General features: G+C 36.8%; 1 protein-coding gene across 5 annotated transcripts; it reads left to right on the top strand.

Moving 5' to 3' along the window:
• Positions 1 to 4,271: 4,271 nt before the first annotated feature.
• Positions 4,272 to 10,246, top strand: LOC137720661 (guanylyl cyclase 1-like). Of its 5 annotated transcripts, none has more exons than XR_011066574.1 (11): positions 4,272 to 4,609; positions 5,515 to 5,774; positions 5,935 to 6,059; positions 6,979 to 7,090; positions 7,461 to 7,535; positions 7,658 to 7,746; positions 7,893 to 7,951; positions 8,567 to 8,639; positions 9,459 to 9,516; positions 9,664 to 9,739; positions 9,919 to 9,975. XR_011066574.1 is itself a non-coding variant. In XM_068459752.1 (10 exons), the coding sequence occupies exons 2-10, from the start codon at positions 5,643 to 5,645 to the stop codon at positions 9,967 to 9,969; spliced, it is 792 nt and encodes a 263-aa protein (XP_068315853.1). In that variant the 5' UTR covers positions 4,276 to 4,609; positions 5,515 to 5,642; the 3' UTR covers positions 9,970 to 10,246. The 5 variants fall into 5 exon arrangements, 3 of the variants coding, with proteins under 3 accessions (XP_068315854.1, XP_068315853.1, XP_068315852.1); XR_011066573.1 differs by having other exon boundaries at positions 4,274 to 4,609; positions 7,890 to 7,951; XM_068459752.1 differs by lacking the exon at positions 9,459 to 9,516 and having other exon boundaries at positions 4,276 to 4,609; positions 9,919 to 10,246.
• Positions 10,247 to 16,106: the final 5,860 nt, after the last annotated feature.

Below are 16,106 nucleotides of genomic sequence, written 5' to 3'. Positions count from 1 at the left end.
TGGACGAGGTATAAAAACTTGGTGTAGTGCCTAAGCTTCTTATTGGTGGATTGGCATTAGCAATGGTAGCTGCGGAGAAATTAAGGAAAGTAAGGAAAGAAGTTGAGTAAGGGGAATAAATTTGGGTGAAATTGTGTGAATGGAGGAGGAAAGCTAAAAATGGTTGCTGATTTTGGGCAGGAAAGGGAATTTGTAAGAGCAATTCCATCCCTAAAGACTTTGTGCCAGCACCCAGCCCATTTATCCACTCAGTGAACAGTAACAGACGTCAATGAACAATAATAGGCTAAAACATCTCCACCCCGTTGCCTTGCCTAGTTGTTGGGTGGGCAAAATTTGATACAATAGAGAGATTTTCCAAAATATGGGTGCGTAATTGCCCAACCTTGCCAAATCCATTGTTAGTTACTAATAATAACATTGACACTTTATCGATACCATTATACAAGAAGGATTAAAAGGGGCTTGATGTGCTTGATTTTCCCAAGTATTTGATGAATTCCAACTCCCAACTTCCAACATAAAAGGTTGAAGAGGGCCTCAAGACAAAAGCCCCACCAAGTGTTTATGAACACTTCTGCATATCCCTCTCCAATCTCAACCGCAAAATAAAGCATTAAATAAATAAAATAAAAACATGTCTTTTGGATTGTTAATAGCCGTTAGGGACAGTGACTGCGAAAGCAGAAACAAGAAGCTAAAATCTTTGACTTTTTTGTATAATCACTTTATATCACTGTATGGTTCTCAACATCTGATGGCGGTACAAGCTGCTTTTTGCAAACGCAAAAGCATCATTTTCTTTCGGCATGCATCCCATTTTCCCTCCTTTTCGGTTCAACGTTGAGCATCGATTTTAAACCTATTGTCCTCAGTGTCACAAAAAAAAAAATTTAACAAACAAATCTAAATATAATTACACAAACTTATGACTATAAAGCTGAAACCCAGTAGTTTGAAAATGCCAGGAAAAAACTTTTTTTTTTTTTTTAAATCCAAAAGACTCTTTCTTTTTTAAGGCCATAAAATTCAAGACTCTAAATTTGAAACCAACTGTGTTCAGCTACAGCCTCTACAACTTGTGGCAGGCTTTGTAGGCTGGGGAAGTTAGTGTTGGTTGGCCTATCCCATTCAAACAAATTGAATTCTCTGGTTGCAAATAGTATCTACTTACCCACAAATCCTATGTAACTATGTATTATATTAGGCAACAATAAGTCCAGTCCGTTGATAAATATTTTGTTTTTAATTTTAGTTGATTTTGTGTTGGATAGAAAAATAAATAAGAGAACTGAGAGATATAGAAGAGTTAAGATTGAAGAAAGAAAGTTGGAAAGATGTAGAAAAAAATGTATAAAGAAAGGTGCGCCAAATGTAAACTAAAAAGTAAATACTTTATTTGGAAAAAAATGAAAAATGAAAACTAAAAAGGTAACTTGGGTCCAGCGGCATGTGAGGAGGTTTTCCGAGATTCTGCAGTTATTTTCTTGGTGGTTTTTTCCTGAGCTTGGGGCATCGCACCTCTTGTTATGCAGAGCTTCATGCTGTCTTTCTTGCTGTGGAATTGGCTCACCCGCAAGGTTGGCAAAATTTATTACTTGAAAGTGACTCCTCTAGCGTGATATCTTGTTTTGCTTTTGGTTCTTTTTCTCCTCCTTGGTCGCTCCTAACACATTGGAAGAATTGTATCTTCCGTTTGAAGAATATGGTATTCCATTGCTCTCATATGTTTCGAGAAGGGAATGCAATTGCTAACAAATTAGCCAATTTAAGGCTTCTCTCGTCTTCACTTGTTTGGCATGCTACTCCTCCTATAGACATTCTTCCTTTTCTACACTTAGATTTCTTGAGCATGCCGGCGTATAGGTTTGACTCCCCTTCTTGATATGTGATTTTCTTTTTTATCTAATTCTTTTGGATTTTCCTTTTCGCTTTGTAGCTTGTCCTACAGGTGCTTACCTTTTAGGTTTTATAGGGAGTTTGGTCCTATGTCCACCCAATATTTTTTTCATGTATTTTCTTTTTTAAGAGAGGTAAAGTCTATGTCTCCTCTTTTTCAAGAGGAGTAAGGTGCATGCCCCTCACTCTTTTCTTATATTTTGTTTTTCTTGTTTTATGAGGAGTAAGGTTTATGTCCCTCCTAACTAAGTGTAACTTCTTTTTTTAATATTAATAAATTTCACTCGTACCGTCGAGATTTTCTACAAAAAAAAATAAAAAAAATAAAAACTATCTCTCTCCCACCGGCTTTCTTCATCCATTCATTCCTCCGTACACTTTCTCTATATCTAAAGCACAAAAAAATTAAAAACTAAAAACAACAAAATGGTTTGACCATGCTCTAAATAACACAATTATTTCTCACAAGAATTCATGGCGAGTAACTGTTGTGTAGTATTATTGAAATACTATCATGCGATATTACAAGTTAACAATTAAACCATGTAGAAAATGCCAATCATACCAGTGTATGAACACTTTTAGCCTTTTAAGAACAACTCCAGCCTACCTAATTGTCAAGCGAATCGAGGAATTCAATCCCAAAACCCAAAAAACCCTTTCCACACATCTAAAAATTCAGATAGCTTGTGGGGCCAAGGATTCCTCACCAAGCAATCAAGTAATCCCTTCATGTGTGTACACTTGAGTCGATGTGCCATAAGGCTAACGTCAGTCAAGTTATTAATTTTTTTTCTTGTGTTAGGCATGTGCATTTCACGAGTGAGTCAGGTGTGTTAGCCGACCAAAATCATTTGGTGGGCCTGCATTGCAAGCACTCTAAGCCCATATGAACATGGGCGACGTGGACATTTCTTGTCTGTTGGATTTCCAATGACTAATTTTTTGCGCCGTTGGATTTCTAATTGTTTAAAATTTTTGAATCAAACCCAATGGTTAGTAGATATAGCACAATGTGGTTCATTAGATTTGTAACGGCTATGACATGCCCTGACCCCGATATTCCCCGAATAACAGGATAGGCACGTGCTGGCTGATACTCGAGGGTGACGAAAGTCATTTATTAAGTGTAAATACTGAAAACAAAGGATAAATAAGGCTTATAAATATAAAAGAATAATGAATATGTAAATACGGACCGTGTTCATAGCACACCTCTAATCTAGAACACGGTCCGTATTTGCATATTCATTATTCTTTTATATTTATAAGCCTTATTTATCCTTTGTTTTCAGTATTTACACTCAATAAATGGCTTTCGTCACCCTTGGGTGTCGGCCAGCACGTGCCTATCCTGGTATTCGGGGAATATTGGGGTCGGGGCGTGTTAGATTGGTATCAGAGCCTAACCCTGGCCGTGGTCTGCCGACGAGGACGTCGGGCCCCTAAGGGGGGTGGATTGTGACATCCTACATCGCTCAGGGGAGTGATCCTTATATGTATATTCCCATCACTACCTAGCACGAGGCATTTTGGGAGCTCACTAGCTTCGGGTTCCATCAGAACTCCGAAGTTAAGTGAGTAGCGTACGAGAGCATTCCCAAGATGGGTGACCCATCGGGAAGTTCTTGTGTGAGTTCCCAAAAATAAAACCGTGAGGGCATGGTTGGGGCCCAAAGCGAACAATATCGTGCTACGGTGGAGTCGGGCCTAGGAAGTGGTCCCGCCTGGACCGGGATGTGACAGGCTATCTATCATACAGTCCATATTTTTATGCCTAAATAAATATAAATAAAAGGAAACATCTGAAGAAGAAAAATCCCTTATTGGTGTTGGGACCATGTGGCACAATATGGGCTGTTGGACTAAAAAAAAAAAAAAATGTAATCTAATTGTCCATATTAATTAGGTTAAAAAAATTCAAAAAACATAAACAAATTCAAAAAATGCAAAAAATAAAAATAAAAAAATTTCTATAAATATAGATACCCCACCACCCTCTTCCGCATAATACCACATTTCAATATTTCTAAATACTTTCAAGCAATCTTTCTCTCAAACCTTCCAAATACTTTTATCTGCAAAAAATGGCTAATGATGCAGGTTGGAATTTGTCAATTATTGAAGTTGTTACGTTGTGTGAATGCTTACAGGTAATGAGCAAAAGCTGCATCAACTTTATCATTTCAGATAATGACACGTAGAGTGATGAAATTGATTAAAAATCTTATCTAAAATTAAACATAATATTATCTTTTTATTAATATAAAAAAATATAAAAAAAAACTTATTTTTTGATACCAATTGTCCTAACAATTCATGCAAGGAGTGGAGATACCGTCGGAAAATTACTGTTTACTAAAGTAATAATTGCTCAGGCAATTATTGTCCTAACTTCCTTCCTCCTCTCCCCCCCTTCTCTCTCTCTCTCACCTGCAACCCATTTGCCAATTTGCGATTAAACCCAACATTTCTCATCCCCAAAACAAGAAATATTTTGTGTGGCGAGTCCGACAACCGTAAATTTCTGTCAATTTGAGCAAACAAATCAAAGCACAAAAATATTTAAGAGCTGAAAAACGGAAGACATGGAATTCAGAATCTGAATGTTTTTCCAGGCAGGATCCAGTCGAACAAGGACATAGCCAGCAGACACGGATTCCTTGGAACTCTGCCATCCTTTCCTCTTCTGTCGTCTTTTCCCTCAAAGGTTATGTCTTTTTTTTGTTCATCATTCGCTTTTCGATTTGTTTTATGAAATAATTGGATTTTGATCTAAAATTTGTAGCTGGGTTTCTTTGCCTCCGACCGTTGCGTTGGTTTTGATAGCTCGGATTGCAAAGTATTGAGCTTTATTGTCCTGTTTTCGATGAATTATTCAGCTCAATTATTGGTGGTCCTCTTTCTTTTTTTTTATATTTTTTATTTTTATTATGGTTCAATTGATTGATTTAGATGTAAATGTTGCGCTATTTGTCGAATAATTGAGCCATTTTGATTGCGGAAAATGGAAGTTTTATCAAATTTATGGAAATTGATTGGTTATATTTTATGGTTTTGGCATCCGATTCGTCAGAATGCTTAAAGCTACGTTCTTGTGGGCATCCATTAGCTTCATTCCAAGTCGGAAACCCTGGTTTTCCATTTGAATTGAATAATTGAATGCAAACGGCGTCGCGGCTAAAATTTCCGGTAATGCTGACGGCTCGGTTTGATTCATGGATGAGACTGTCCAAACTCGGCTTGATTCTGTCTCAGTTTCCGTAGAATTAAGGGATTGTTTGGGACTGCTTCTGGAAGGGCAAAAGGCGCTTTCTGAATACGTTTTACCGAAAAACTTAAGAAGCACTTGGACTTTAATAAAAGTTTCCATGTGTGTTCTGATAAAAATACTTATAGAAAAAGCGCTTATGAGCACAAGTGCTTCCCACAGAAGCAGCCCTAAATAGCCTAACTAAATCTCTAATAGTCGTTCGTGCATCATGCCCTGGCAAGGGGCAAATGCACATTGTCTGATTACATCATTTTTTTTCGTGGTTGGAGAAATCAATCTCTCGTTCCTCTTTGTTGTTTAGTTTGTAAACCTGATATATGCCTATGTTCAAAATGCAACAGGTTGCAGAGATATATACCCTTTAAAGATTTTACAGGGATAACCAAGTGAAATAACCACTTTGATTATCTAAATATCTGAGATTTAGCGTGGCAGTGGCAGTGAAAACCCTTATTGAATTGGGTCACACATGTGGCCTTCGTATTTTTTATTCAACAAGATTGTTAAGACAGAAGATAAAGATGTATCAGATGGAGAACTTTCATGCATGGTAGAACCCTACCCATGTGAACAGCCGTTGCCCTGCTCGCACTTTGTTGAAGTGAGTGCATTGAGACTCTGTCACTACCTTTCTTATTGATTGTCTACATTGAGATTACAACATTTTTCAGTCTGTACTTTGATAACACTATATGGATTCCAAGTGGACACATCAAATCGTTTTGTTAGTTTTAATTTGTTTAGGTGTTTGGTGCTTATAGGTCCCACACATAAACCAGCAAGATTCTTGGGATTGCGGCCTTGCCTGCGTTCTGATGGTCTTTCGGACCATTGGCATAGACAACTGCGATATTCAGACATTGGCACAGCTATGTGGCACAACTAGGTGTTCCCTTCTTTACAGAGTTAGAGCTTCATTGCCTCTTTTGTTAGTCCGTTATGTACTTTCTTTTAGTATTGTTCTTTAGAAATTTATCGTTTTTATAGGAGTATGGGTTTTGAGATTGGTGAAGATAGAAAGTGTAGACGAATGAAATCCCTTCCTCGATTCAGTGTTGAAGCTTTTAATTTTTGTTGCTATATTAATGTATTCTTTCCTAGAAGGTCTTATTTACAGAAGGACATGCCGTATGTTACAGAAATGGGTACTATAGGTATGGGGTGTCATATGAATGCTTGATACCTTCTTTGGTTCTAAAAGTTTCAGTTAGAGTTATACTTGATACATCAGTCACATATGCAATGCAAACTTATATGAAAATTTTGCAATATAACTGAATGCTGACATATCGTTTGCAGCATTTGGACCGTTGATCTAGATTATTTATTACAGAAGGTCTGTTATGTACTTTCCTTTGAGTATTGTTCTTTATCAATTGTTTGATGTGTATAGGGTTCTGAGTTTGACGATTGGTGAAAAGTCGCAGACGAATAAAAGTCCTCGATCTAGTGTTGAAGCCACTAGAGTTTAACCTGTATTACTATATCGGTTTATTTTTTCCCTAAACGTCTTATTTACAGAAGTGAGCAACATGAAACGCTAGTCGTTTTTTCTCACTCATTTGTCCACCAACATATGACTTTATTTACTTCTCGTATTGTTCATACAAACAAATATTATTTTTGTGGAGTTGGAATAGCTATGGTCCTATGGAGCATTATGGGTATGTTTGTGTGAAGTTGGAATAGTTATGGAGTATCGTGGGTTTGAAGTTAGACTTATACTTGATTCATCAGTGACATATTCAATAAGAGCTTACATGAAAAGTTTCTGATGTAACTGAGTGCTGACATCTTGTTTGCAGCATTTGGACTGTTGATCTAGCATTTTTATTACAGAAGTTCTCTATTAGTTTTTGCTACTACACAGTGACAGTTGGAGCAAACCCAAGTTATTCTGGGGAGAAATTTTACAAGGTGATTTCATACTATTAACATGGATAAGTGTTAACTGAGAGTATTTTCATGCTGGTTAGTATGAACTAGACCATATTGGTTGTTTGCTAGATCCAGATGCACATCTTAGCCTAATTGTCTATCAATTATAGATGCATATATCATATGACAGCGAGGACCCAAACTGCGTATAATCAAGAACATTGTCTGTCACAATTTCCTGGCTCTGTAAAAGATATGAGAAGTTGGTCATTTTATTTTATTTTGAAAAGAAATCTTGTTTTGGATATAAAGATTGTAGTTTCACTTTTCTTAGTTCATGTACTTGTGAGCTTGTCTTTTCACATCCGGATGCACATAAAAATTTCAATTAATTAGATTTATTCTGCAGGAGCAATTACCTAATGATCTGGAGCGGGTCAATAATCTATTTCAAAAAGCACTGGAAGGTGGAATGAGTATACAGGTATAATTGCTAGCTGCTAATTTCAGTTCTTGGTTCTCTCTTCCCAAATTAAGAGCCAGACATCCTTTTTACGTATAATTTTCTTTGGACAAGGCAATAAACCTTCCTTCTTTTGTTTACAGCGCAGATCAATCAGTCGAGAAGAAATTTGTTTCTCAATTTTGTCCAGGAAATACATTGCCATTGTTTTGGTTGATCAGTATAAGTTGAGGTTCAAATTTCTCGCTTACCCTTCTTTCTTTCTTCCCCCTTGATTGAGAACAGTCCTTTACTGCTTGCAGTAATATATGACATACATGTTCAATTGTAAATACTGGGCTAATGGTAAATATTTCTGTCAAAATTGTGTCACAGTAGGTCTCGTCTGGACGATGTTTTTGTCTCAGACTTTTGTGGAAGCAACTCTGGTTACACAGGTAGGACTGTTACTTTGGTTGTGCAGAACTGTTACTTTTAGTTAACTAAAAGTTTTCTGCCACTCAGTATTGAGTATGACAGATTGTGCTTTCTGGGGGGAGATATCTATGCTGTATATGTATTAGTTCAGCAAAAGAAATAAAAAAGGACATAGATACACATAAAAGGACAAGCTTATGCTTGTTTTAGCTTAACTCCTAGTCAAAATTTACTTTAGCACCTATATTATCCTGGAGATTGTAAGCATCTTTCTGCACATTTTATTTATTGGTTAGCAAGACAGGTTGGCTGACCTCTTCTGTTCAGAACCGTGATAACATAGGCCTGTAATTCATGTTAATGTCATTCCATTTCCAAAAGTGAGAACGGTGGTTACCTATGAGTTAATTCCTCATAAGATATTTCTTTAACATGATTTCCCCAGTTCTTCTGATTAACAATTTATGGAATCGTATTAAATAAACTTAAAGGCTTGCTCTATGGTGGAATGAAGTATCTTTATGCTCGTCCTGTTTATTCGCTTCTGCTCCCAGTCACATCCTTGACAAGTTTGCCTGTTTATGCACGTCCCGAATTGATTACTGATTATTGCTATTGTTTTTGGTTTTTTGTAGGTCACTATGTTGTCATATGTGGGTATGACACTACCACGGATGAGTTTGAAATTAGAGATCCAGCCTGTTCAAGGTATTATCTTCATTTCAAGTTTTTTTTTTTTTCCTTCCCTTCTTTGTCGGGAAAGAAGAAGAAAAGCTGTTACCTTATCTTCTATTGATACCTTTGGGTCATCTACATTCGTGTTTAACTTTCCCGCTGGGTATAAAGCATGATGACAGACACAGCAATTTGGAGATTACCCGGCTCCAACAATTTCTTGAAATTTGTGGAGTATCATGAGTATGACATGCTAACAAATTCCAATGAAATAAGAGAGATGTCAAAAGTAGACACTTCCCGCCTTGACTAATAAGTTAGACTGACTAGAAAGATTTGAGTGATGAGTTATGAAAACCCATCATGTGATAAGTTTAAGTTTGTCAAAACTCTTAGAGAGGCATCCTATGATAATCTGGCTTTCATGATTTTTTAAGTCTTAAGTTCATCATGATTTCCAATCCAACATCACATAAACCTATGTTAATTAATTTTATTATTTACACCAAGTTCATGATCATATCACATTCCTGCTATTGGGTTTAAAGTCTAGCAACTTGAGTGAGTGGTACTGCACCATAAGAATAGTTAAGAAGATCCGATATACATTAAGACTGCAAATGTTACTCGGAAAGGCTGCATTATGCTTGCATATAGCTGATAGTGCTGAAGAAGTCAAACCAGATGGTCATTATCATCCATCACATGTTTCCTTACTTAGAGTGGGGAAAGACATGGTTGTTCAGGTAAAGGATAAACCACCCCTCCTTGACGATATGATACCTGGTTGATTAGGCACGGGAAAAATGATTTTAGTGTGGGGCCACTCATTTCTTATTCATTGTGTGATAGTAAACGCAGGATATGTTAGGAATGGGAATGAGACCCATACCATCCATACCCATTCCTGGTGAGTAAGCATGCCCCTCAATGAGTTTTGATTTTTTATGTCAATAGTCTTCGATTTGAAATTTACACATGCATCTGTGCTACACTTTTGATTGTGTTTCCAAGTTCTTTTAGCTTATAGAAGTGTACACTCTGATAAAATGTGTAGGAAAAATGAGAGGATCTCATCAACATGCTTAGAAGAAGCCCGCAAATCCTTTGGTACTGACGAGGATCTTCTCTTGGTAATCCAAACTGAGCCTTCACCTTGTTGTGCGCTTCGGTTGCTATATAAGTATTATTTAGTTGCTAGGGTGTTAGTAACTAGTCCCGAATCCTTTCCATGGCACTAATCCAAGTAAATTCACCTGTCACAAACCTCTAATGGTCGTAACTTCTAATTTCGTGTGGGACGTCGATGCAGATATCTCTGAAGAAGAGCGGGAAGCAAAATCGCCCGGCAATACAACAGTGATAGTATTGATTCCTGACTTCAATTGTCGGTCCGTATGAAAACGAAGAAGCATATATATTACAAGTTTTCGTGTATAGCATTAGCATGTACCATATAGGGAAAATTTGTTTCTCTATTGGTTTCTTTGAGCTCCTGAACTGGTTGGATGGACGTGCAAACCAACACCAACACGCATCGAGTAATTGTACATCATGTAACATGTATTTTGTATTACTATCCCCGTTTCCAGATGGATTCTTCTGTCTCAATAAAGTAGAATCACATGACCCTTCTTCGAGTTCATCTGTATTCATTCTTCGGTAATTTAAATTTCCATTTGTCATATTGTTATTGTAATTGCAGTTTTCACCTTTTCTCCACCGTGTGATGAGATGTGTATATTTATCTATCTCCTGGCTCAAAATTAATCTAAATTGAAAAAAAAAAAGGACCATGAGGTTTTCTATAACGAACGATAAATCGTGCTGGATAATGGCAAGATATGAACCACCAGTTGAGTAGCTGCATTCTGTTGATCGATCGAGTATTCACATTCTACAACTATCTTGCATGATTCTATATAATATATCCCATCGCGGTAGGGGACCAGAGGTACTTAAATTTTCAGTGTGTACTTGTGATTCAACTGGTAATTTCTTCAATACAAGCATGCAATTAGTGATGTAAGCCATCGTTTTCGAGTCAACTTCATCATAGTTCTGAGTTCATGCGCTCCTCGTCGGAGCTGTAAATATGGAGAGCTAGCCCTACAAATTATCAAAACTTAGCCATAAACGGACTTCGTGTGACCAAGTATTGTAACATACCTACGTACATGCTTGTGGGCCTATATCAAAATGCATGCATGTCCGACCTTGGAAGACACACGCATGCGCGGGTGCACGCAGAGAGATTATTCAAGCTATGGTTTAATGAGCTCCATTTTCTTAGACTATAATCTAAAAATACTGTGGTCACCCATCGTTTGCTTTTATTCTAATGATCGTAGAGAAAGAATAACAAAAAAATTAAATAATTACCTGCCATTGAATTAGGATTGAATTATGAATGGTCACAATTTCTTTAAACCGAAAACATGACTGAGGGTTTAATTTAGCCCTCGATTTGGGGTATTTTCCTTCTTTTTTTTCTCGGCATTTAAGACACTAACTAAGAACTGTGTGATTATTAAATATATTTAATTTTGGCATTATTAAGATGATGGTGGAGGAATTGGTGGAAATGGAATATGCATGGAAGATCGAGTTAGGTCAAAAGAAGGTGATGAATATTAGGGCAAAGTGCACTGGCACACCAGGCAACATCTACACGGTATATAATATATAGTTCCAAGAATCTTAGAAAACAAAGATTCCGACAGCTGAAGCCTCTTCCCGGAGAACAATGAAACATGTCTCTCCATACACACACCCCATAACTTGGTGTATTGTTCCACTCTGTCATTTTGTATGCCAACTATATGTTGTTCTTCTATTATTATATGCTGCTCTTCTCCTTTTTGTTTTTAGGGTTTTGGAAGAAGAATGGTATGCCATACCCTCGTCTGTGCCACTATGTGATTCAAACTTAGAAAGTAGAATATCGCGTCATAGTCACAAAATCTCTTTCAATAACTCCAGAATGCGTGCCCCATTTTAGCTGGAATCCTGATTTGTTGTATAAAAACAAGATGACGGAGCTTCCGTACGAACTATGTATTTATCGTATAAGACTCTCGTATTATAGAGCAAAAGAATGGGGAAAAAGAGTGATATATAAAAGAGATCATATATGGTGACAGTGTTCCTACATTGGCCTATATGTATGCTGGTTGCATTAAAATGGGATACTTGCTTTGAAGCTAATCCCTTTAATATTGAATCAACAAAATTTCGGTCCGGTGCTATTTTTCTTTTGGGGATAAAAAACTTAACATCAAGCAATGTAGTTTGACATGGCTAGCGCCAATCATGTTGGTTCAAAGATGTGTAGCCAAAGAAATGGAGAAAAATGCTCGTTTGGGACTAGAGTATATCTTCGAGTGAGTATATCGCTCATCGCGTAACTCCGAAGATATGCAAGAATCTCTTTGGAAGAATGTGCTTAAACCAAAAAAGGGAACTGCATGTGCATTCTCTTCTTGTCCTGGTTGGAACGTGGAAACACCCTCTATGCGGGCTTTGCGAAAATTGTACTTAGTTGGAAGCACGTATATATGCCCTGTATCAAAATGTGAGACACACACACATATCTAGCCTCTGTTACTGATACTATTCCATGCATGCATTTCTGTCATAGATCGATCCAATAACTTAGGGTCCAAATTCATTGTCAATCCTGCGCAATATTCGGTTGCATATGCATTTCTGTCCTAAACCCTAAATTCAAAATTCAATTTGTAGGGTAGAGATTCTTGGGGTTTTCGGTTGCAGTGGTGGGTGCAGAAAATATGATTTGGAGGTCAGTAAAAAGGAGGGTGAGCAGGGCGTAAAGTTTTTTTGGACGAAATATAGCATGTAAATTGACATTTCGTTGAGCTTTTTTGGCATGCAGCTAGCAACTACCCTGGCCAATTCTCATAAAGGCAATTTGTCAAAACAGTTGGAGGACAGCTTTCAAGAGCATCTCAGATTGTCAAGAGGTAGGACTTCGCTTTTCCATGGAGTTTTTCTAAGCTTTGGGGTTTTTTTTGGGCGGGAGGGGGGTGTCAACTGACCCAATTTGCCCGAAGCTGGATCTACCCAAGGGCGGAGCCATGAAGGGACAAGAATGGTCCTAGGCCTACCTTGATAATTTTTTATAGAGAAAAAAATTATAATTATCCTTCTGATTTCCAAAGATTTTTCAAGGGATTGGGGCCTCAACCAGAGGGAGAGAGAGAGAGGACGTAGGCGAGAGAGCTGTTTCTTTTAATCTTTTTCACATGGTTTTGGTAGTTGTTGACATATTTGAATTATGCTTCCATACATGTGCAATTTTCAATGTCTCGTTATTTATTTCTATTAGGTTGTTTTCTTTGCTTAATTAACATGGCTCCCAATTGGTCGGAACATACTGATGAAATGGAGTGGAATTGAAAAATCAACATCATTGTCACCGAGCAAACAAACATCAAAATGAGCATCAAAGTAGTGGTTGAGAGGATGACCAGATGGTGGATGCATGAGACAATGGCTTCGCAAGCATGAGAAAGGGATTCGCAAGCATGTTGCAGCGTTGTTTCAGCTACCATTGTCGGTGGTGTTGCAGCGTTTTTTTTTAACAGATCTGAGAGGCCCCTTCTAACCTAAAATTTTGGCTCCACCAGTCTACCCCTGTGTACTCGTGAGTCCATTCTTCTGATTGCGTGAATGAGGCATAGTAGTTATATACAACCGATGAAAGGACAAATATGTTGTAGCAAATCACGTGATGAGATAAATAAGCACATAGTTATATACAAATCGATGATGACTGTAGGGGCATCGGTGACACGATATTTGTACAGAATTACAAAGCCAAATTCGTTGAATCAAGAGTTGGCATCAAACTGAACTATATGTGGCTTAACCAATGCAATGTTCTTCCAACTATGCATGCATGTCGTATTAATTAGGCGTGCATGATTAGGCTCACATACACAATAATGCAGTTCTTGTATGACTCAAAGGGATGTCAGAATCTTTGTTTGTAAGGTTCGATCGTGCACAATAATGCAATGCTTATCTGCTTAAACGAAGGGCGTGAGCACATGTGATCAGATGAGTCCTACGAAAATGTAACAACTTTTGCATGTGACCCTCCCCCTCAAGCAACATGCTTGGAATAGTTTTTTTTTTCTTTCTATTTTATTCTGAGAAAAGGTTTAGAAAACGATTTAATGCTTGATTGGTAAGATTAAAGTTCTAAAAAGCGCTATGCGCTAGTCGGACGGTGAGCAGTAGCTCTATGAAAATGTACTAGAACCTTTTTTTTGGTTTCTGCATAACATATGCATAGACATAATATTTTTTGTTCGGAGGGTAAATTAAGAGAGAAATTTCTTGTAATCAAAGATATCATGTGAAAAATTTATTATCGGATAAATAGTGTACTTTACTGGTGATGTCAATAAGTCTAAATCTTATTTAGAAGAGAAAAATCTCCTATAAATTAGGTGCCACCACCACTTTTAGTAATATTCATATCATGCTATCAAGTATGAGTTGGAGTTGTTCCAGAAAATCTCAGATGTCATCATACTGATCACGCTAACATGGCCATTAGAGACATAATCAAGGCGTGGGTTGGGGTTTGCTGAAAACCACCCCAAATTCGAAGGGAAAAATGTCACATAAGAGAGTAATATTTTTTTAATAAACAATATATTTTATATTTAAAAAAATAAAAATTAAATCTCACAATTTACTATCAATAATACGTTCAAACGTCGTCCAATTTATTTACATAAGAAAGTAATTCAAATATTAATAAAAATAAATAAATTTCTATCACTTAATTTGATTAAGACAACTCTGACACATACTACGACCATTAGTGAAATGAGTCATACCAAAACAACGTGTCGTACATTTTTGTAAGAGATTTCCATAATAAACATTTCCATCACCCTTCCTAAGACTTTGACCGACCAAAGCTATTGCGTGTTTGCTTGGTCATGTGAAGTCTCTGCCTTGTTTGAGTGAAACGGTTGCAACTTCTACGGCATAATTTCGAATTTCTGAATATTTGAATAGGCAGCATCTTTTGGAGGCAATTGAGGAAACAAACTTATTTTGATTGAGTTACGTAAATAAAATCTAATTTCAATAGCATAGGTAATTGAGTGTAAATTTTGTTACTCTCTGCCCTACAATATCATGAGCAGATAAATCGGGCTACTTATATCTTTTTATAATAAAATATTTAAGTGTATTTGAAACAAGAGGTAACGTGTCATATATTATTATATAATTGGGATTTTTTTTTTTTTCAAGTGTTTTTTCAATTATACAATGTCATGTGATTTTCCGCACCATGTTTCAAATACACTCAAAAAAATTTCATGAAAGTAAATGTTGTAGATAAATAAACAATGAAATAATAATCTGCCAAATTCATTTTCTCATTAGAAATGCTCTAAATCATAGTAGTATCATGCATGCAAGAGAGTGGAGGCAGGCAAGTTCGATTGTTCGAATTTTGAAAAATTAGGTAACAAAATATAATGAAGGAGGACAGCATTATACGGGCTACCTAAAATTGGTTGTCACAGTGTCACTTGTCACCATCACATAAGCATCATGATGCAGTACAACATGAACATATATGAACAGCTAAAATTGGGAGGAGGAGATTTTTTAAAGTCATCCGGACTCACGAGCATGAGGGTGTTTTTGGAATATGAGATATTCTGAATGTTAAATTGTAGAATAAAGAGTTGAATTGTCGAACATCGATATTGTCCTCAACTTAATTATATATAAATCAAGATGTGTGATTTTATCCAAAAGAATCTCGATATAATTAGAAGTAAAACTATATATATAAATCGTAATTTGAATCATTAGACCTCTATGATTTCCCACACCGAATTGATATAGATATGAAAATTGACAAGGACGTAGAGAGGACACGTGGGTGAGGGAATGAGAAGGGAGCTACATAATTGAACTTTAAAGAAAGCTTGACATTTACTCAAATTGTGAGGTAGGTGCCCTTAATTATATACGCCACCAACATTCACCTTCTCCATCTTATCCCCCATCATATAGGACCTAACAACATTCATCTGTACAGGAATGAAGATGTCTTGGTTTTATTCGTATAACGCTGCTGTTGTAGTGTTATGAACGATTTTGTCAAGTTTTTTATGTCGAATAATTCACATTCCTCAATAAGGCTAGTATATTACACTTGATGTATGAACTCAAATATTCTTCCTTATTGTGCGAATTTGATTCTTTACAAGAAATAATAGGAAAATGTTTGAACGCGGAAGGCCTTTCTATCAATGGCGATGTTGACATCTTGCTACAAGCCTACATCCACTTGCTGATCTCAATCTTCCTCAGCTACGACTTATGCTTAGATTTACAGAAGAAACTTTCTCGCAACTACCGTAATCACATCAGGCATCTAATACACGTTTGCCATATATGAAAAGGTAAATCATTCATTCAATAAATGCTTGTCGCGTG

Source organism: Pyrus communis, chromosome 16 (assembly GCF_963583255.1).
Source record: "Pyrus communis chromosome 16, drPyrComm1.1, whole genome shotgun sequence".
Lineage (NCBI taxonomy): Eukaryota > Viridiplantae > Streptophyta > Magnoliopsida > Rosales > Rosaceae > Pyrus > Pyrus communis.
The sequence above is the reverse complement of the archived record's forward strand: the minus strand, read 5'-3'. Positions and strand labels throughout refer to the sequence as shown.

Excerpts from the sequence above, each read along its gene's own strand:
- LOC137720661 (XM_068459751.1), top strand. The coding sequence starts at position 5,643 with ATGTGGCCTTCGTATTTTTTATTCAACAAGATTGTTAAGACAGAAGAT. Across the intron at positions 7,091-7,460 it reads CTGGGGAGAAATTTTACAAG|GAGCAATTACCTAATGATCT; the intron begins GTGATTTCATAC and ends TTTATTCTGCAG. Across the intron at positions 7,952-8,566 it reads AAGCAACTCTGGTTACACAG|GTCACTATGTTGTCATATGT; the intron begins GTAGGACTGTTA and ends GGTTTTTTGTAG.